At 60.9% G+C, this 21,115-nt stretch overlaps 2 protein-coding genes across 8 annotated transcripts in view; one reads left to right on the top strand and one right to left on the bottom strand.

Annotated features, from left to right (window-relative positions):
* Positions 1 to 15,636, top strand: part of LOC122364148 (titin-like) — an 88,851-nt gene extending 73,215 nt beyond the window's left edge. For all 5 annotated transcript variants that reach the window (XM_043334271.1, XM_043334273.1, XM_043334269.1 and 2 more), the window contains 10 exons: positions 2,088 to 3,134; positions 5,015 to 5,356; positions 5,980 to 6,090; positions 7,632 to 7,725; positions 10,394 to 11,014; positions 11,885 to 12,471; positions 12,691 to 12,983; positions 13,698 to 13,831; positions 14,390 to 14,554; positions 15,138 to 15,636. In XM_043334271.1, coding sequence (XP_043190206.1) covers positions 2,088 to 3,134; positions 5,015 to 5,356; positions 5,980 to 6,090; positions 7,632 to 7,725; positions 10,394 to 11,014; positions 11,885 to 12,471; positions 12,691 to 12,983; positions 13,698 to 13,831; positions 14,390 to 14,554; positions 15,138 to 15,160 — 3,417 coding nt within the window. In that variant the 3' untranslated portion in view covers positions 15,161 to 15,636. The remainder of the gene's footprint in view (positions 1 to 2,087; positions 3,135 to 5,014; positions 5,357 to 5,979; positions 6,091 to 7,631; positions 7,726 to 10,393; positions 11,015 to 11,884; positions 12,472 to 12,690; positions 12,984 to 13,697; positions 13,832 to 14,389; positions 14,555 to 15,137) is intronic.
* The window catches only part of LOC122364149 (diphthine--ammonia ligase-like), a 33,071-nt gene continuing 27,578 nt past the window's right edge, over positions 15,623 to 21,115 (bottom strand). For 2 of the 3 annotated variants that reach the window (XM_043334276.1, XM_043334275.1), the window contains one exon: positions 15,629 to 16,144. In XM_043334276.1, the coding sequence (XP_043190211.1) occupies positions 15,985 to 16,144 (160 nt within the window). In that variant the 3' untranslated portion in view covers positions 15,629 to 15,984. Of the gene's footprint in view, positions 16,145 to 21,115 lie in introns of all 3 variants that reach the window. The other variant, XM_043334277.1, reaches the window with a different exon arrangement.

The following is a 21,115-nucleotide window of genomic DNA, read 5'->3' on the forward strand; positions in this document are numbered from 1 at the left end:
GACACGGTCCTCATGCAGTAGCCGGTCTCATTACCCGCTGACCGGCAGCGGGGTCCGCTCCCGTCACCATTTCGGCCGAACATCCATATTAATCCGGGCCGAGTCCGCTCAACGGCCGAGGTTTCGCCTATGAACTGGCCGGTGACGCGGTGACGCGGCTATGGATCACGCCGTTTCCCCGGGCGACATGGCGACCCTCGGCGGTGAACGCACGGTGCCAGTCACGTGCCGACACCGGTCAGCTGGCTAAATGCCCCGAGGGGCGAGGGGTGCAGGTGTCGCCATCCCGTCCACCGCCACTAGCACGTGAAGCCAACGATAGGCCGACCGTCGGCTGACGGCTGGCAGCTGAAGACAGGGTGACCGCCCGACCGGTGACCTTAGAGTTGGCAGCAGAAGGGTGAGACCGTGAGGTGTCCTCTAGGTGACAATGCCAACCGTTCTGTGAGGGCGGAAGGGATCGCCAAGACAGCTGGCAAAGTGACTCTCCGTCGAGAGTGCTGTTGGCCTGTCTCCCACTCTCACGCGCGGATCCTTCAATGAGCCCATAACCAACTGTCATTCTGGGGAAACTGAATGAATAGCAGCTTATTGCTTTTAATGGAGATGTTTATCGCTCAGCTTCCAATTAAATTGCCGTTTACCTCTGTCCTAAGGCATGTATTCGTCTGATTAGAGACTATAAACCAACTAGTCTTTTGTTTTGCAAATGAGTTTCATGAGCTCGCGGAAGTGCTGGGTCAAGTAATTCGTCTTCTGTTACTTGCTATACCTAAGTCCTAAACTACGCTTAGTGATATTTTTACCGGGGCGATTCAGGACCAGCTCACAGAAGTGGTCATCCTCGACGTTTATTCCCTCCGTCTTTTGGGCCTTTTTTCTCCATCTCACGCCGTACGCCACCTCGAAGCGTGCTGGTTACGTGAGGTTTACAATTCCGAGGCGACAGTTGTCCTCCGAACTGCTGTCGGACGCTGTTGAACACGCCGGTCGATCGGCAGAAGCGTGCCGAGGAGCCCCACTGGTTTGTAAGCCGGCGCTAAGCCGCCCGTTTTTACTTTGCCGGCCGATCGTGACACACGGCGTATTCCGGTGGTGAAGTGGCCCGGCTCTCTGCTGCCGACGGCAGGCTGCACCAGGTGGCCACGTTCGCCGCGGAATTAGACCCATGGCCAGGGAATTCTGAGCTTTATACGCTCATCATGCGTGAAGGAACATGCATGTCTGTTTTCGACAGATTTTTATCAGCTAGCTGCATTACGTCACGTCTACGTGTCCTCACGATATTTTCCTCTCTTCACCTCATAAACAGAAGTCTGTCGGCTGTGTACGATTGGCTCTCTGTATCCCTCGAAACCCACCACCGCACCTGATCTTCACTCACGATCACGCCTCGGTTAGAGGTCAGCCAATCACTGGGGTGCTGGGAGGTGCTGCCGAGCCGCCGCCGGCTGACAGTCCCCTCAGACTGTCAGTCAGAACACACAGAACACGGGCAGAACACCGAGCACGGAGCGGGCGCCGGATACAGGGGGGGAGGGCGCGGTCGGGTCGGGTTTTTGTTCGCCACGGGGCCGGGACTGGCCCCAGCGCCACCCTAGAGGCTCGCAGAACGTGTCTGGCATTCGAGGGCCTCAGCAGTGTGGCGGAACTGAGAGGAGTGGGAGTGAGTGTGACTGAGTTGAGTGGATGGAGTTAAAGTGGAGTGAGTAGATCGTTTTGAGTGTGCGAACGCCGAACAAGTGGGAGCTGTGTTGGGCTGTGTTGTAATGTGAATTCATCCAGTCACCATGAGTGGCTGTATGTGTGTGACTGAGCGGGTAAGAGCCACGTCGGATTGTTGGTCTTCACGATGTTCTTTTTTCATGGTGGCGTTACTAATGTGTTTCACTAACCCTCTAAAACTTCAACAGGACTAGAGTATATCGTAGCAACTTTTTGTGTAGCCACTTTGAGCCCTTTTTGTGGAGTTTTGGTCGGTGTGTTTTGCTGCCATTTTGCGTAGTCTCGTGCCTGTGTGACCGCGCCCTGGGACGGCGCCGCGTCCCGCCCCGACTAACCGACCCCGCCCGGTCTGGCCGTCACAGGAGCCGGACAAGTGCGCTGCCTCGCCCACCTCTGGTGAACCGAACGGCCACGACAGCGGCACTGAGGAGTTCACCTACGAGTCGGCCATCCAGGGCTACATGAAGTTCGCCGAGAAGACGGCGGCCACGGCCCGCCTGCCGCCGCCCGAGACGCCCTCGCCGTCCCTGTCGCCGGTGGACTCGTCTCGGCGCCGCGAGCCCAGTCCGCGCGCCGCCTCACCCATGGAGAAGTCCGAGGTGCGCCCGGCCCCGTACACAGCCCCGGCACCGGCCGCGCCCGCCGTAGCGCCCGTGAAGACGGGACGCCCGTCGGTGGTGCTGAGGGAGAAGAAGGCCAAGGTGGACGTGCTGAAACGCCGCTCGATGTTTGAGCAGCGCAGCGGCAGCGAGGAGCGTTCGCCGCTCGCGCAGCGCCGCCAGCAGCGCAAGTCGATGGACCTGAGCGACGGCCTGCGCCACCGGATCGCCTCTCTGGAGACAGTGAGCGGCGCCGGCGGCGACGAGGCGCGCTGGCGGCCGCAGGGCGGCAAGGGCGACCAGTTCCGACAGAAGCTGGCCATGTTCAACACGCTGGAGAACAGCCGCGAGGCCACGGCCGACCGGCGCGGCCCGGTCGAGATCCCGCGTCAGAAGAGCGCCTCGGACCTGCGCTCGCGGTTCGAGCGGATGGCCTCCGAGCAGACGGCCGAGCCGGCCGAGCGGCCGCGCAGCTCTCTGGAGCGGCCCAGCGAGCCGGAGGGCGGTCACTGGCGGCACGCCTCGCTGGACGCGCGCCGCTCTCTGGACGCCGACCGGCGGCCGGAGGGCGCCGAGACGGAGACCCGCTCCCTGGAGACGGCCGCCCGGCAGCCGCCCAAGGTGGTGTCGGCCGTGCCGCCGGCCGCCGCCGTGGAGCGGCCCGCCGAGCCGGAGCCGGCCCCGGCCGCCAGTCCGGAGCCCGAGCCGGAGCCGGAGCCGGAGTCCTGGGAGCCGACACCGGCGCCGCTGACCAACGGGCACAGTGCGAGCCCGGCGGCCGAGCCGGCGCGCGCGGCGCCCGTGCCTTTGGTGAGGAGCAGCGTGCCGGCCGCCCCCGCCCCCGCCCCCGCCCCCGCTGCGCACTCACAGCATGCCGCCCGTACTAACCGAGAGAGCCGCCCGGCGGCCGCCGAGGTGGAGGAGGTGATGGAGCGCGCCACCGTCCGTCGGCCCGTCCACACAGCCAACATGTACCGGCTGTTCGACCAGGTGGGTGGAGGGGCCGCGAGTTCCACACTCAACACCGTGCGCAGGTCGGATGTAATTACATAATTGCTGTAGAGTGTAGGTCTTCAGCCAATCAGATATGAAAAGTGCAAAAGAGATGCTCATTTTTAGCAACCTTCAGCCAATGCATTATTGCAATCCTCAATAATTTCATAATCATCGTCTCGTTTTGCAACCCCACAGCACTGTTATCACACAATCAAAGCGGCGTTTATGTTATTTTTCTATTTTTATCTGCCTCCCGGTCATTTTGTGACATCCAAACCCCGCTTTTCGGATGCCGATGGAGACATTGCGTGCCGCGTAATCTTCACGGGCGTGCCGCACGGGTAGCCCATTTGTGGCTAATTAGGTTGTCTTATTAGCGCCCTGACACCCCACCCCACTTCCCCTCCCCCCGGTCGGTGTGAGATCGTGCTCAATCCCGTCACGCGCGGGCCGCGGGGGGAGTGGTATCGGTAGGATTTCTGGCGATGTTTTATCTGAGAGTCGTGCTGCAGCCGATGCGCCGCCGAAAACAGCGTCCAACACGCCTCGCGCCGCGGATAAGGATGCTGTCGGGATGGCAGCTTTGACAGAACTCCGATAAAGACGGTTCTGGTAGACACGATTATGATAGGACGGTTGCAGCCTGCGCGGGGTGTGATAGCATCTGTGCAGAGGCAGTGATAGTACCGTCAGGCAGTCAGTAGGACAGCGGCGCGGCTGGGTGCTCGGGTCTCCTGTCTGCCGGGTGGGGTCGATCACGTGCCGGTACAGTCGAGGGCACCTCACCTACTCGGGACCGTAAGTCGTCCACGACAGCAGTGAGTGACATGGTTCACCCCCGCGAGACCCCGCGTACCGGCTCACTGGCTGGTCCCTCCGGCCCCGCCCCGCCGCAGCGCTATGTGACGTCACGATGACGTCACTCCGTCCGAGGTATGCCCTCCGCCGGCGACAGATAACGGCCCGGTCGGTCGTCTCTGTTTATTGGCGGTCTAACTAGCGCCGATGGGCAGAGCGCTGCAGTGCACTAACTGGTGTCAGATGAGCCGCCCGCCCGGCCGGAGGCTGCTGGCTGAACAGATACGAGTACAGCTTGCACGCGCTAATTGGGATTAGGGACATGGCCTTCGACTAACGAATCGCTGTTCCCTGCCAAAGTGAATGGCGATCGTGGGCTGGGGCTTAGGATGGCGCGCAGTAGCGTAGCTGGTGGCATGCACTAATCCCCTGAATGATTAACACTAATCCAACGCTCCTACTAATCACGCATGTACTTACTAACCCTGAACGATATCAACAGGCGTGATCATATGGCGAATGTCGTGACGCTGAAATGGTGTTGCAGGATTGCGATTCCGCGTAACGTTCATTATTGGTTTAATGTGTTACCTACACCTGGAATGTGACTTCATCAAATGAAGCAGACAGGTCCATTTTTATTGCAGTATTGAATATGAAGCCTTGCCTTGCGTTTGTACGTTTGTGATGTCCGTTCTGTTTACGGTAATTGATTGAGTGCAGAGTTACCGGCTGGTGGTTCACTCGCCGATGCCGTCTGTTGGTCATTTATCAGCAGCGGCGCTCGGCTCGTCATCAGCCGGGGGGGGGGGGGGAGTTGCCGTGCAGGTGGGGCTGTTTATTTACGCCGGCGGCCGGCGGCGCTCCGCCTCTCACGTGACCCGTGCCTCCTGCAGGCTGCGCCCGCCGCCGGCCCCGAGACCAGTGCGAGCAAACCGGCCGGCTGGGCGCCCGTGGCCGCCGTGGGCTCCGCTCCGGCGCCCTACTCGGCTCCCGCGGCGGCGCCCGCTCCGGTGGCGGCTCCGGCTCCGGCCACACGCAGCGCCATGTCTGAGCCAGCTCCGGCTCCGGCCCCGGCTCCGGCTCCGGGCCCGGCGGCTGAGGAGGAGCCGGCCCAGGAGGCCCCTCCGGCGAAGGAGCAGGAGTCGGCGGTTCCGTCGTGGGAGGATCCGGCGACAGCCGTGGACGAGATGGAGGCCCAGATCCTCCGTCAACTGGAGGAGAGCGAGCGGTCCCAGGTGAGCTAGCAGGTCCAGAGCGATCCCCCGGGTGAGCTAACGGGTCCAGAGTGGTCCTGGTTAAGCGGGGGTGGGTGTCAGTAATGACGTCACCCCCAGGTGGGAGTCGGGGGGGGACAGTCTGTTAGCAGTTAATTCAGTGAAGAAAATATCTCTCTTGAGTCTTGAGTTAGCAAGTGTGGCAACTGCAGTGACTCAATCACCGATTCGTCGCAAGCTGTCGGCTCTTTCAGCTAGATGAACAGCTTGATCTTTATGCGTGAGCAGCGAACGCATTAATTAGTCACTTTGCGTGAATGCTGAGGTGCTGCAAGGCGTAGCATAGATCGTATTTTTGGCAGTAGTTAACCCCGGTTGACTGCGCACGTGTCACCTAAATCAAAGCTAGTAGATGTACATGAATCATGCGAACTGTGTACATTCACGTCCTTGCTGGTTATTTACGACAACCGTTGATAAATTAGTAGGTATGAAGCTTTCTGTGTGGCACCCCATAATTCTCCCGTAAATCTGGCTCGTTTAATGGCGGGCACAGGGCGCGTATATCACCGGTAAGTGCGCCCAGCCTCGCCTCCCTTCATCCGTCGCCGAGCGATGACTAACGAGTATCCCTCTGTTGACAGATGGTCGCTGATGTGCCGGTGGTGCTCGACTTTCCGCTGCAGCCGTCCGCGGCGGCCCCGCCCAGTGAGAAGCCTCCGCCGCCGCCACCAGAGGACGACGACGAGCCCGTGGTACGTCAGCGCGAGGCTGGAAATGGAGCAGGGGTACCTGAGCGCTCGGCTGGGGGCTGTGAGAGGAAGCCCGTGGTACGTTCGCGGTGCGCTGGTACATACAGCGTACACAGCGGACCGCTTGGCTAGGGAGTCAGGGCGACCCGGCGAGCAACGGAGGGGTGGTTAACGTGTGTGCTCGGCTGGGTGGCAGTGGGGGAGGGACAGCGCTCAGCTGGGGAGGGGCGGTTTACGTGTGTGCTCGACTGGAGGTGGTGGGGAAGGATGTGCGCTCAGCTGGGGAGGGGCGGTTTACGTGTGCGCTCGGCTGGGTGGCAGTGTGAGAGGGACGGGCGCTCAGCTGGGAGGGACGGTTTACGTGCGCGCCCGGCTGGGGGCGGCGGAGGGTGAGGAGGTGGCAGACAGTGCAGTGGCGACATGTCCCCAGGGAGGGGAGTTGCAGCGGTCAGCGTAGACCAGCTTCACGCTACATCGGCTCCCACTGAGAGTCGATGTACCGCGGAGGCTGGCGATCCGTTAGAAATGTGGCGAGACGGTGTGACTGACCACGGGTTATACAAGAGCTGTCATTCGCCACTTGTTTTTTGGGCAGGGGACTACTTCCCGTGAGCTGCGTAGGCCCACTCCACTCTCTTACCGTGCGTAGGTCGGTCACTCGGCGCGCCGACGGGCAGTATTTCCTCGGAACCCCGAACTAACGTTTGTGGTGTGTGTGGTTCCGTTATAGTGTACGGTGAGAGGGCACGTCCCGACTGCGGTGCAGTGACCCTTCGGTCGGCACTCCCGCTGTACCGCAGCTTTACCGTGTCATACCGTGCCTGCTCCGCGCGACATACGCAGGTGCGGCCGGGGGCTGAGTGCCCATTGTCCTGCGCGAGGAAAGGCTCCTCCCTGGCATTGTTACCCATCATAGTGCGGTTAAAGTGATGACCCGGACTCGGGGGCCATATGAAGCTGTCCATAGCAGCTCTTTGTTTTTGCCGTGCGGAAACTGTTCAACATCGACACGGGATGGAATTCTGCGGTCAAATGCCTGACGTTCCTTGACGCTTCAGTCTTTTTAGCCTAACTGGCACGCTATCGGTCTGCGTTTTCTCACGAAGAGCTGTCATTGTGTTTGATAGTGACATTAGCGGTCACAAAGAGGGAAACTGATGGACGGATGGACGGCCGTCGACATACCACGGCTCGATCGACACACGCCATGTCAGCGGCGGCCTTGTCAGTAACCAGATTACATGACTGCTGTCAGCGGACTGGCAGCCACTGTGCGGCTTCATGTCCCGGTCAGCAGGCACCCCGTCCCCTCCTCGGGTCCGACCGGTCCGCCGCCGGGCGAGGCTGGCTGAGTGTGTGCCCGGCGTGACTGGTGCGCTGTGGAGCGGGGTTTGTTGGCCAGTGATCGGGAGCTACACGATGTCGGTAGCTGAACTGAGTTGTAACTACAGATCGGTGAGCAGTGGTACGGGTCGCCATCGCGCGTACGATGTGTATGTGATGTTTGTTGGACCCTTTTCTCACTCAGCCCGGTTCTGTTTCAGGAGATTCGACCGGTCAAGTCGACGAGCTCCGTGAAGAAGGACCTGTACCGCCGCCGCTCCGACTTCCTTGGCATCCAGGGCAGCGCCGAACAAGGTGGGTAGCAGCGCGCGACCCCGTGTTACACGGCGCAGCTGTAGACAGGGGCTTGGTCGGGCCACAGGCGTTCCCTACACACGCTATCGGGCTTTAACCCGTAGTACGCCGCCGCGCTGGCGTGATGTCATTGGTACACACCAGTGAGTGCTGTGGATGCATCCACCAGTGGTCGGATTGAATCGGTTACACGCCACTGGTTGTAGGTAGCAGCTGCGCAGCGCTGGTTTTTCCACCCTCTGTACCAGTGTTAGCTGTAGGAGGTGGGCTTACAATATCAGTAGCTCACGTCGAGCCTATGCCAAGCCAGTCGCTCGCTTGGTACCCTGTTTTAACCCTCGCCCGTATAGGGGAGGGGGTCGAACGGACCCCCCCCCCCCATGGTGTTTCGCGAATAACTCGCGTAAAAAGCGGCCGATCGCGACGAAACTTTCAGTACCCTCGCGTTAATCAATTTTACACCTACCCTGAAAATTTAATGACCCTGACCCCAATGACCTTTGACCTGTGACCTACTTTTCGAGACCATGTTTGGCCGGAATCGCGATTCGGCGTATGTCGGCTCGCATTAGCCGCGCGTTTGCAGTCTTTTCGTGGTTTCAAGCGTTCTTACATGTGATATGATGTTGCCCCCATGCATTAGGGTGGATGTCAAGGTCACCTGAAGGTCAGGTCAGGTCATTGACCTTTGGTGACCTCGGTTCACTTTTTCGAGTTTCACATGTTTCTTGGCCAGTTTTTGGAGCTGAATTCGAATTTAGCAACCATATGAACATTTACGAAGTAGTCTTGGTGCCTTCGTAGCATGTTACGAGGCTGTCAGAGGCGGTTGACACCTACTACAAATACCCGGCAGGACCACTACTGGTTGACCTGACCTGACCTGACCCGACCTGGACTAAATGCATAAAGACATCATCTGTGATCAAAACTAACATGATATTCATGATCAGCGCCCCGAAAAAACCCCATAGCAGCCACACTACGACGTTCTAACCAGGGATGCGGAGCCGGAGCCGGAGTCGGAGCCGGAGCCGCCGGAGCCGGCATATTTTGCCCGGAGCCGGAGCCGGAGCCGGAGCCGTGAAACAATATAGCCCGGAGCCGGAGCCGGAGCCGGAGCCGCCAAAAAAGGGGGCGACTCCGGCTCCTTTTTATTTTTTGAAGAGGAAAAAAAATAATTGACCTAGTTCGGTTTGACAGTGCAAGGCAGTAAAACATATGGTACTTACGTCATGGGCCATCAAGTGAATGAAAAAATCCGAATATCCCCAGTATCCCACAGTACGCAAACAACTTCCTGTTTGCTCTTCCCCCCCCCCCCCCACGTCTACTGCATCCCCAGAACATGAGGACCAGTCATCAGGTGACGGCCATTGTTTTCAAACCAGTGCAGTGGACTGCGACTCCCAGCACCGTCTCATCCCACACACCCCCCACCCCTCCCCCCCCCCAATGCAGCCGAGACGGGTGTCAGCTTACGATGGTTCACTGAACTCCGATTCGCGGCGACTGCGTTTCCAATGCCATCGCTTCCTAGCCCTTTGTTCTGCCAGTTCTCTCCGAGGTGCGTTTGCGCGGGGACGCGGTGAGCCGGTCATGGCAAAGAGCCAATCTCTTTATAACCGTATAACCGTATATAAAGCGTATAACCAACCGTATAACCGTATATAAAGCGACTATTAAAGCGTATAACCAATCCAATTTTTCTTCCACCCGTATTTAATTGATTGCGTAGGGGATTTACTGAGTCGGAGCCGGAGCCGCCGGAGCCGGAGCCGCCGGAGCCGGACCATTTTACTCGGAGCCGGAGCCGGAGCCGGAGCCGCCATAACATTTCACCCGGAGCCGGAGCCGGAGCCGGAGCCGATTTTTTTCTCCGGAGCCGGAGCCGGAGCCGGAGCCGTCTGAAATTTCCACGGCTCCGCATCCCTGGTTCTAACAGGTCCCGATTTTCCGACTTTTGGATCATTGACCTGACCTGCAAGGTCAACCAATGACCTAGGACCTTAAAATTAGGTATCATCGGCTTCCTCTCGTCACGGGCAACACGCTCGTTTTTTCCGCGAAGCTCTAGCTCGATCAGGGGCGAAACGGCAAGGGGGGGGGGTCCAACGGACCCCCCCCCCCCTTATACGTTCGCGGCTGGAAAAACACCAATACGGGCGAGGGTTAAACTGCCTCGTGGCGACCAACAAACCACACAGCGTTCGAGTTCATTGGCCAGTGGATCTGCCAACAGCCGCCGATTCACCGACCGTGCAGGACAGGTGCCTCTCGTTTATGTTAATCGCCGAGAGGTATTACATTCAATCTTGTTCTCCGACTACCTAGCAAGTGACCACTCAATCAGTGACGTCAGCCACTTCTCGCCATTCGGATGCAGTAATTGTATATAATTAGCTCCGCCAATGGCTGCATTGTGATTTAATAAGCAATCCTCCAAGGAAGTATTACCTCATTATTTAGACCTTTATTATTATGCCCAATCGTGTGGTGAAAGCACTGCAATTTTAGTTTATTTATGTGGTCTTTGCGCAAATAAATATTATCTTCCCGTTTCAATCCATTTTTGCCCTTCTGCGAGCTTTGTCCTCTTCGGTTCTGACAAGCCGTCCCCATCTTGGATCACCTGATTCCATCTGACACCCACTCCCCTCGCCCACAGAGCCGGTGCCGACGGTGGCCCGGCCGCCCGACATGGAGTCGCTGCTGCGCCAGGAGCGCGCCGCCCAGCAGGAGCAGGAGCGCCGCCGGCAGGCGCAGGAGACGGCGCGCCGGCGCGAGCAGGCGCGCCAGGAGTCGCTGCGCCAGGCCGAGGAGGAGGCTGAGACCCGTGCAGAGGAGTTCCGCCGCCGCGCTCAGCAGGAGAAGGAGCAGCGCGCGCAGGAGCGCCGCGCCCTGGAGCTGCAGCAGGAGCAGGAGCGGCTCCAGGAGCAGGAGCGACAGCGGCAGCAGCAGGAGCATGAGCGACTGGCCGAGCAGCAGCGGCAGAAACAGGAACAGGAGCGGCAGCAGGAGCAGGAGCGTCTGCAGAAGGAGCAGGAGCGGCTGCAGCAGGAGCGGCGCGCCCAGGAGGAGCGGGAGCAGGAGTGGCGGCGGCGGAGCGCTCCGGCTCCTGCTCCGGCTCAGGAGCGGTGGGCGCAGGAGTCGCTGTCCGACCAGGAGCGCGAGTGGCGCCGCCGCAAGGAGCGCCTCTCCGAGGAGGAGGTGGACCGTCAGGAGCGCGAGATAATGGAGAGCCTGGAGAAGGAGGAGAACTGGAGGCACAGCCAACAGATGAGATACCGTGAGTGGGTAACGCTAATAGTCTGCGGGCGGGGGGACTGAGGGCTAACCACTGGCGGGCAGAGGAGATACCGCGAGTGAGTCGATATGGCGGGGCAGGGCGGGGGTGGGTGGGATGGGGTTGGAAGTGACTAGTAGATGTGATACCGCGAAATGGCAGATAGGGCAGGGCAGGGCGGGTTGGGATGGGATTGGGCGGGTGACCTCGCCATGGTCAGGTGTGACCGATAGTCGGTACTTATGACACCTCCGGACTTGGAGGTGCACTTGTGCCACTGATAGCGTGACTTTAAAGGGGTGGTGTTAGTCATATGTGCTATCGTATCGCATCCGTGCTGTATTTAATTCGTTGATAGTAACGTACTCAAGTGTGTGTATCGTCTCATTCAAGGTTGTAAAGTGAAGTCCTAGGCCGCTTGACTGAGGGTGATTGTTCTCTGCTGATGCGGGTGAGCAGTTAGTAATCCCTTGTTGATACGTTATCCACGAGTAGGCCTCTGTCTGTGCTCGGACACGAGCTGTCTCACGGTCTGCCGCGGGACGTGTCCGTCTGCTGACGCTGCCGTCTGTCCGTCTGCTGACGGTGCCGTCTGTCCGTCTACTGACGGTGCCGTCTGTCCGTCTACTGACGCTGCCGTCTGTCCGTCTGCTGACGGTGCCGTCTGTCCGTCTACTGACGGTGCCGTCTGTCCGTCTGCTGACGGTGCCGTCTGTCCGTCTGCTGACGGTGCCGTCTGTCCGTCTACTGACGGTGCCGTCTGTCCGTCTGCTGACGGTGCCGTCTGTCCGTCTACTGACGGTGCCGTCTGTCCGTCTACTGACGCTGCCGTCTGTCCGTCTACTGACGGTGCCGTCTGTCCGTCTGCCGCAGAGTCCCGACTGGCGCGCCGCCAGGCCTCAGACCAGCAGTGGCAGCGCACCCAGGAGTGTCCGCCGGGCGGCGGCCCGGGCGCTCAGTCCGACCTGCTGGCCAGTCGGCACCAGGCGCGCTCCAACCCCAACCTGCTGCACGAGGCGCCCGGTCCGAGCGCGCTGGTGCCGTCCCGCAGTCACGGCGACCTGCAGGCGCCGGCCGGCGGCGGCCCGCTGCAGCAGAGCCGCAGCCACGGCCGGCTGTACGACACGGAGCCGGCGCCGGCGCCGACCGCGCGCCGGCCGGCCCGGCCCGGCGGACACCCGGCCCATGGCGCCCCGGCGCCGGCCCCCGCCCCGGCCCCGGCCCCGGCGCCGGCCAAGCCGCAGCGAGTCGAGCAGGAGGTGCGGGCGCCGCGGCCATCCAGCGCGCGGTCCCAGCACCCGCAGCCGAGCCCCTCACCCACGGACGGCGGTCCCGGCCAGATGACCCGCACCACGCTGCACGCGCTGTCGGCGGCGCCGCGCTCCAACCTGCGGCAGGAGTGGATGCCGCGCAAACGGGCCGACGCGCCGCGCAACACCGACCAGCACTGGCTGATCCAGGTGAGAATCGGCCGGCGGCCGCTGAGAGGGCCGGGATCCAGGTGAGAAACGGCCGGCGGCTGCTGAGGGGGGCCGGGATCCAGGGTATATTGAATTAGGCCGGCCGCCGGGGTCGGATTTTACGAGAAATCGGCGAGCTGACCGCACGTTCTGGTCCTGTATTGGTCGTTGTTGGATACTGTATGAGCCATGAGGCTAAGTTCATTCAATCTTCCCCAGGAGGCTGAGCAGCGGAGGATCAGTGAGCAGCAAGAGCGCTCCTCCCGGCAGAAGCACCATCCACCGGCGCCCTACCAGGCACCGCGGGCGCCGGCGCCAGTCCAGCACCCGGCTCAGCACCCCGCTCAGCACCCGGCGCAGCACCCCGCGCAGCACCTGGCGCAGCACCCAGCGCAGCACCACCAGCACCCAGTGCCGCAGCAGTACCCCGCCTACTACACCCAGCAGCCCATCTACGAGAACACGCCGGCGCAACTCAATAGCAACAACTACCAGGACATCAGCACGGTCCGGTGAGCGGCGGGCGGCCGACCGCAGGCCGGCGAGCTCACAGGGTCTCACTGCCCACCTCAGGGGAGCCCACAGGGCGGGGCCGTCTTACTGCCGACATCAGGGAACCCTACAGGGCGGACCGGTCTCACTGCCCACCTCAGGGGACCCTACAGGGCGGGGCGGTCTCACTGCCGACCCCAGGGGACCCTACCTACAGGGCGGACCGGTCTAACTGCCGACCTCAGGGGAGCTCACAGGGTGGGGCAGTCTCTCACTGCCCACCTCAGGGGACCCTACAGGGCTGGCCGGTCTCACTGCCCACCTCAGGGGACCCTACAGGGCTGGCCGGTCTCACCGCAGACCTCAGGCCGGGGAGCCCACAGGGCGGCTCTGTCTCTGACTCTCTGCTGGCTGTTCTGGGTGGAATCATGTAGCTACTGTTGTTATGCATGACATTCCAACCTAACCTAGCCTAACCTAACCTATTTAGAGTGAGCGCTGTGAAGTTATGACATTTCCCTGGAACGTACTCTGTTTGCGGCTATGACTGAAAGGTGATTTAATATCTCACCAAGCGCAGAATTTCTATGCTCACGCTGTATGCAGGCTATAGCATCTAGTCGTATTGGTCTATCACGGACCAGCTCTGGTTCAATACGATTATCTCTCATACCCACTGCACTGCCACCACCCCCCATTCAGCGCTGTAACCGGTGCGCTGTACTGTATTGCAGGCCAAACTACGGCACACAGGTGTACCACAGTCCTGACATGCGGTCACCGCAGCCGGAGCCGGCCCAGAGCCCCGAGGACCGCGTGCTCAGCGTTAGTGGCCGGAAAAAGTGCTCCCACTGCGGCGAGGAGCTCGGTACGTACACACTGGGGCGGCACTGGGGACCCAGTTTGTTAGCCGGTATGACGCCATTGGAGAGATACTGCTTAGCTTGGTGTCACTGGAACATACATGCTTGGGTTATATGTGTAATTCATGGAGATATGGGTTTGTCCATGTCGGTTTATGTAATATTTGAGCTCGGTGCGATTGCTGGAGAGGAAAGTGCTTCGTAGGAGGAAATCTGAGCGAAATTGCCCTCCATGGAAGCGGTAATGACGCATTGATTATCTGGGAAAGGGAGTGTTGGTAAACACGGGCATTGTGTCATGAAACTGCATTTCCCTTAATCGAGTCGTTAATTATGAAAGATGCATGAGGATTGGGGAGACATTGTTATGAAGTAATTAACGTGTCGTGAAGGGATGGTACATCAGCTACACCAACATTAGCCATTGCGGTGGTATGTTGACGGATGTGAGCCGCCGGCTGACTGTCCCCCCTGAGGCGCCCCTGTCCGGTTCGCGCCGCCCCGTCACAGACGGCTCCCTCTCTCCTGCTCTCTCCGTCTGACACCGCCGCTCTTCCCGTCAGGTCGGGGCGCCGCCATGATTATCGAGAGTCTGCGCCTCTTCTACCACATCAACTGCTTCAAGTGCTGTGTCTGTAACGTGCAGCTGGGTAACGGCTCGATGGGCGCCGACGTGCGGGTGCGGAACAACAAGCTGCACTGTCACGACTGCTACTCAAATGACGAGGGTGAGTGAATGGGAGCCACTGCACTGTCACGACTGCTACTCAAATGACGAGGGTGAGTGAATGGGAGCCACTGCACTGTCATGACTGCTACTCAAATGACGAGGGTGAGTGGCCCGCGGGACGGCCAGGGAGGGAGGACACTGGATGAGTAAGGGGGGGGGGGGGGTAAAGGTGAAGTTTTACCTGTTTTGGTGAAAATAAACGCAGTCAACCCATTTCCTTACGCTCACGTGCGTCAAAACTAGTTGTTCTTGTCCGTGGCTGCCCATTTCAACCATAACTGTAGCTTGCTTGGGCGAGCGAAACTTGTTGACTGCTGTGTATAATAGGATGAATTTATGGTGAGAATAAGAAGATTTGGTAATGACGAATCAGCTACGGAAACAAATGAAATAGTCATATCGTCAATCGTGAATGATTGCCGTTTGACGAATGCCTATCAGGGTCAGAGAAAATTGCATGACTGGACTTTTCCCGGTGAATTACCTGAGTGTGGTCTTATATCTGGCAGAAGCAGTTTTAGGTAGATGGTGTCTTAGATTGTTATGTACTGACTAACGCTCCCTGCCCCTCTCTTTCGCAGGCCTCAAGTTCAGTAAAGTGTAGCTGCGTGCCTGCGCCGCCTGTCGTTAGGGTGTGTTTAAATACGTCACAACTGGACGCAATAAGTGGCAGATACCTGTGTGCACATGTCTCTGCCCTGGAGTGCGCCCGCCGCGGTCGCTGAAGTGCCTAGTTTTACTGCGAGCGATGTCCGTTGTTATAGTGTAGTGACCAGTCGGTTTTCTCGGCTCGGTGATGCGCCGAGTGACGTGTATAGAGCAGGGGTCACCGGGCGCCCGCTCAGCTGCGCGTGCGCCGCGCCCGAGCGGAGAGCCGGCACGCACGGGCCGCCACGCCCAGATATCTACCAAGTAACCGTGCTCCCCCGAGTCACACGCCCGGTTTTATTTGATCACGCGCTGATAGCAGTTTGAGATTATTTTATGTAGTGATTGACGATGTAACAATGATTATTGTCGAGAGTTTGATAACATGTAAGAGACGATTGGCTGAATAAACGACGGGATTGATTGTCCAAACTCTGTTTTATTCCCTGATCTTCGATTGATAAGGTGACGCCCATCGCATACAAGCATCTACGCAATAAAGAGGTATAAAAATACCAACATTTCACACGACCAATTCCGTAACAGCTCAATTCCAAACACGCACTTGACGCCTGGGCACGTTCAGGAAGGCAGTGGACAGCTATAAATCACCGACCATATTCATTGGTCTCAACCAAATTCATTGGTCTCGACAACCAGCCTTGCATCGGCCAATGCCCGGCGCCTCAAACACAACATATTCGCTCTGGTTCGCCGCATTATACACTCTCACCAGCTCGCGATTCCACCGAGCTCTCACCCGCCCAGTGCCGGACGCCGTCAGTCGCGCTTTTCCCGAGCGGCGTCCATGGCTAGCGCCGTGACGGCCACGCGGCGCGTCACGCCGTCACCCACTGCCGTCACGGGCACGGGCGTCACGACGCATAGCGGCCCGCGGACCGAGAGCGCCGCCTCCGCCACCGCCGCGCCGTCCTCCACGCTGGGGGCGAGGGTCAGATGTTAGAGGAGGGAAGCTGTCACAGGTGCAGGAAGGGAGGGTAGGAATAAATATTCACGGCGAATAAAAACAATATCGGGGCATTGTAGATATGCAACAGCAGTGGTCAAAGTAAACAGCAGTCCAGCAGGGTGTGGAAAAATCAATGCAAAAAAACGTAGTCATCGAGATCTATGATGCTGCTGCGATGACGAGAAAAGCCTCAGAAGGTAGATGACAACCAACTCCGCTGTCTGTCCATCAATTTTAGCCCCATTCACATGCCCATCCTCAACCACTCCCCGTTACTGGCTGTTCTGCGGAGCACCCTGGGCTCAAGATGGATTGAGTAATCATCTAACCAATGAAATACCCGGAGGTGGCAGACAGCCCCCTGTCCGATCCCTCTCCCTTCTCACCAGTGGAACACCCGGAGGTGGCAGACAGCCCCCTGTTCGGCCCCGCTCCCCTGTTCGGCCCAGCTCCCCCTCACCAATGGAACACCCGGAGGTGGCAGACAGTGGGGGTGGTGCCTCTGGACGACTGGACTACCAGGAGTACAGAGCGAAGTACGCCGACACCCACCTACAGCCCGGACATCGCCTGGAGGAAGAAGGCAACCTACGACCGGACACCGGACCAGGGGGGGCCGCGGGTTTTCGGTCGCGGGGCGCGGGCTGGCCCACCTCGCCTCGCTGATTCTCCGGGCCGGCGACATAGAAGAAAACCCCGGGCCCCGCTACCCCTGCGGAGTGTGCGGCAAAGGAGTCGGCCACACGTCGGTGAGTTGCCGCGCGTGTGAACGATGGCATCACCACCGCTGCGCCGGCCTGACACGAGCCGACATCAGCCGCCTCGCTAGGGAGCGGGGTCCCTGGACCTGCCCTGGATGCGCGGCGATGCCCCCCGCGCCCCCGAGACCGCGGACCTCGGCCACACCTACTCAGTCACCACCGTCGCCACCACCGACGACGAATGCCCAGCAACCGCCACGGACACCGGTGAGGAGGGACGACCCACAGCCGCCACCGCCACTGGCGATGAGTGACTCACCACTGCCGCCACCGACACCGGCGAGGAGCGAAGAACGTCAGCCGTCTCCACCACCGATGAGGAGCGACGAGTCTCGCATAGCCACACACCCGCGGACGCAGGCGTCCGAAAACCGCGGCGAGCAGAGCGAACTGAAGATACTGCAGCTGAACTGCAATGGCCTCGCCGCCCGCCTCACTGAGCTCAACAAACGCCTGGCAGATAGCAAGCCTCAAGTTGTCCTACTACAAGAGACCAAGTTAATGCAACAGGACGACGACCCTCGCTTCCCGGGATACAATGTGGCGGCCAGAAGAGACACCCCGAACTTCCAAGCACCGCCGCCGCTTCCGTCACCAACGCCGCCGTCGCCGCCGCCGTCGCCACCGCCGCCACCGGCCGGCTGGACTTGTAAGCGCCGGGATCGACGCGCGCCCCACACGTGGTGCGCCGGCTGCAGAGCTAAGCGTGGATGCACCCAGAGGGCCCAGCCCCCCGCGCCAGGCCCAGTAGCGGCGCCACCCAGCAGGAGTGCGCCACGTCGAACCGGAGGGGGGCAAAGGGGCAAGGGCGGGGTAATCACCCTCGTCCGTGAGGACCTGCCCTACACCCGCGACCCGGCAGCCTACACACCACGGGAAGAGGACCAGCTCAGCTACGTGGCGGCGACCAAAATTCACCCTCATGGCGTGCCTGCGATTACGGTCTGGAACGTCTATGTCCCGCCGGCGAGGTGGGCTCCTGGACAGGGCACCCAGGCGCAGTCCTTCCAGCCAGACGGTCTGCCCCTGGTGCCCTACACAATCGTGGGCGGGGACCTGAACGCGCACGCCGTAACATGGGACCCTCACCAGCCGGAGGACCCGCTCGGGAGAATCGTCGAGGAGTGGAGCTGCGACACGTCGCTCACGATCCTGAACGACGGCTCTGCGACAAGGATGAACCCTGCCACAGGAGGATCCTCCGCCCCAGACGTGACGCTGGTGTCTGGTGAACTGGCGAGCGACGCAACATGGACGACGAGCGTAGGAATCGGGTCCGACCACCTCCCGATCACCATCACCATCCCCACCGCACCACCGAAACCTGTCAGAAGAGGCAGAGGCCGACCAGCCTACAGGAAGGCAAACTGGGAGGAGTTCCGACGCGCCTACGACCAGCTGGCACTAAGGTGGGCTACCCAGGCAGAACCTCTCACCGTCACGCAGCTGGACCGACGCTTCTCCTCGACCATCCTCAGGGCAGCGAAGCAGGCGATCCCGTACGGGAACGGCGGGAAGACTAGAGCTCCCTTCTGGAACTCAGCCTGTGACGCAGCAGTCCAGGCCAGGGACGCGGCCAGGAGGAGAGCCACCGCCCAGGACCGCACTGCAGAGGACATCCGCGCCTACGGAGAAGCGAGGAGAGAAGCCGAACGGGTGATCAGGGACGAGAAGACTGCTTTCCTGAGGGACAAGATCGCCGAACTGGGACCAAACCAGGATATGTGGGGCCTAATACGCGCCCTGGACGGCCGGAAGCCACCGGCCAAGCCCGCCGAACCCCTGCAACGCCCGACCCTGCCTGGTCATCCCGCCCCTGCCCGGCCAGCGACCACAGACAAGGAGAAGGCCAACGCGCTCTGCCAGGCCTATGCCGCGGTGTCGCGCATCCCGTCGGGCAAGACGGCTGACCGACCTATCAAGCTGGAGGCGCGCGCCGCGGTGAGGGGATGCAGCTGCGGCGGATCACGAGCCGGCATGTGCAGCCCCTTCTCCATGGCTGAACTGGAAACAGCGCTGACCAAGATTAAAGCTGGCAAGAGCCCAGGGCCAGACAAGGTGGCCAACGACCTGCTGAAGCAGCTGAGCCCACTCGGCAAGCGCCACTTCCTGGACCTCCTGAACAGGACGTGGTCCGCTGCCGACGTGCCTGCCTCCTGGAAGGTAGCGGAGATAGTGGCGATCCCGAAGAAGGGAAAGCCGCCGTCGGAACTGTCCTCCTATCGCCCCATCAGCCTACTGAGCAGCACCAGTAAGCTGGCGGAGCGGCTGGTGCAGGGGAGGCTGCAGCACTGGCTCGAAACCAGCGGGAAACTAAACCGAAACCAGGCGGGCTTCAGACGCGGCCACTCCACGATGGACCAGATCGGACGGATTACCCAGCAGACCTTCGACGCCTTCGAGCAGAAGCCACCACACAGGGCCGTGCTTGTCCTCCTGGACTTCGCCCGCGCCTATGACCGGGTCTGGAGGGCAGCCCTCTTCTGCAAGATGGCGCGACTGGGCATCCCCGGCTGTGTGATCCGCTGGATCAAGGCCCTGCTCTCCGACCGCCGTGCTAGAGTCCGATGGGGAGCTGCCCAGTCGGACTCGCGTGTCTTCAAGGAGGGCCTCCCGCAAGGTAGTGTCTTGGCACCCCTCCTATGGCTCATCTACGTCAATGACATCGACGAGGGCCTACCGGAGGGCGTGTCGCGATCCCTGTTCGCGGACGACGTGGCGCTACTGGCCGACGCCCGCACGCCGGAAGAGTGCGACGCCCACCTCCAGCCGTGTCTGGACAGCATCGGCGCTTGGCTGACGCGGTGGAAGGTGACGCCCAGCGTCTCCAAGTGCACGAGCACCCTCTTCTCGCTCGACCCCAAACAACAGAGAGGAAGAGTCCGGCCAAATCTGAAGCTCCACGGACAGGAGATCACCGCCACCGAACACCCGACCTTCCTCGGCATCAAGTTCGATCCGCAGCTGACCTTTGCTGAACACGTCTCCGATCTGAAGGCGAAGATGGCCCGACGACGACGATGTCTGCAGGCGATGGCAGGAAAGACATGGGGCAGCCACCGTCGCACTCTCCGGACCGCCTACATCGGCTACGTGCGAGCGCTGTTTGACTACGGCGCCGCCGTAGTTGGCACACATGCAGCGCCGTCCGTCAGGGAGCGACTGGAGGCCGAACAGAACAAGTGTGCTCGCCTCATCACCGGCTGCATCCGTCTGACTCGCACGGACGCCCTGCTCGCCGAAGCCGACCTCCCGCCACTGTCGTTGCGCGCGAAGCAGCTGGCCGGACAGGAGTGCCAGCGCCTCGCCAGACTCCCCGCACTCGATCCTGCCAGGACCCTCCTGGAGAAGGAGGTGCGGCCCCGGCTGGAGTACCGAGCCCACCTGGCCTGGCGGAGAGACTGCACGCAGGCAGAGGCGGCGCGGAGGCCGCCACCGAAGCCGCCCGACGAGGACGCGGTGCTCACCAAGAAGCCGTGTCTCAGGCGGGTGGGCCGGTGGATCGCCGACGAAGCCGGGCTAAAGCAGCTGCCGACTGAACCACTGGCGTTGTACCAGTGCCGGCCGCCCTGGACAGTGGAGAGGACCCCCGCCCACTTTGTGGTGGACCTGCCCGCGCCCACGCGTCGCACAGACCCCCCCGACAAGCGCAGAGAGGCGGCGCTCCGGGCCATAGAGCTCCTGCCGCCCGCAGACGTCACCATCTGGTCGGACGGGTCGGCGAGAGAGGGGACGACATGTGGCGGCGCGGGCGCGCTGATCCAGCTCCACTGCCTTGGCCGTGAGGAACGTATCAGGGCCCCGGCCGGCGCAGTGTGCAGCAGCCTGCGTGCCGAGCTTACCGCCATCAGGGAAGCACTGGCTGTGATAACCTCTCTACCTGAAGAAGACCGGGAGTCCGTCCGCGCAGTCCGCCTTTTAACCGACTCCAAGTCCGGCCTGCAGCAGCTCCAGAGGGGACCGGCCGGCCAGGTGACCGCCCTGGCCGCCGACATCTGGGAGTGCCTACACACCCTCAGCGAGCGTGGCACCACCGTCACCTTCCAGTGGGTGCCGGGGCATGCTGGCCTGGACGGAAACGAACACGCCGACCAGCTGGCCGGCGAAGCGGCCGCTGCGGAGCAGCCGGACGTCCAGATCGACTTCGCCAGCGCCAGAAGCGCGATCGGGCGCCGGGTGG

The sequence above is a fragment of the Amphibalanus amphitrite genome, unplaced genomic scaffold (assembly GCF_019059575.1).
Source record: "Amphibalanus amphitrite isolate SeventyFive unplaced genomic scaffold, NRLGWU_Aamphi_draft 000659F_arrow, whole genome shotgun sequence".
In the NCBI taxonomy this organism is placed as follows: domain Eukaryota; kingdom Metazoa; phylum Arthropoda; class Thecostraca; order Balanomorpha; family Balanidae; genus Amphibalanus; species Amphibalanus amphitrite.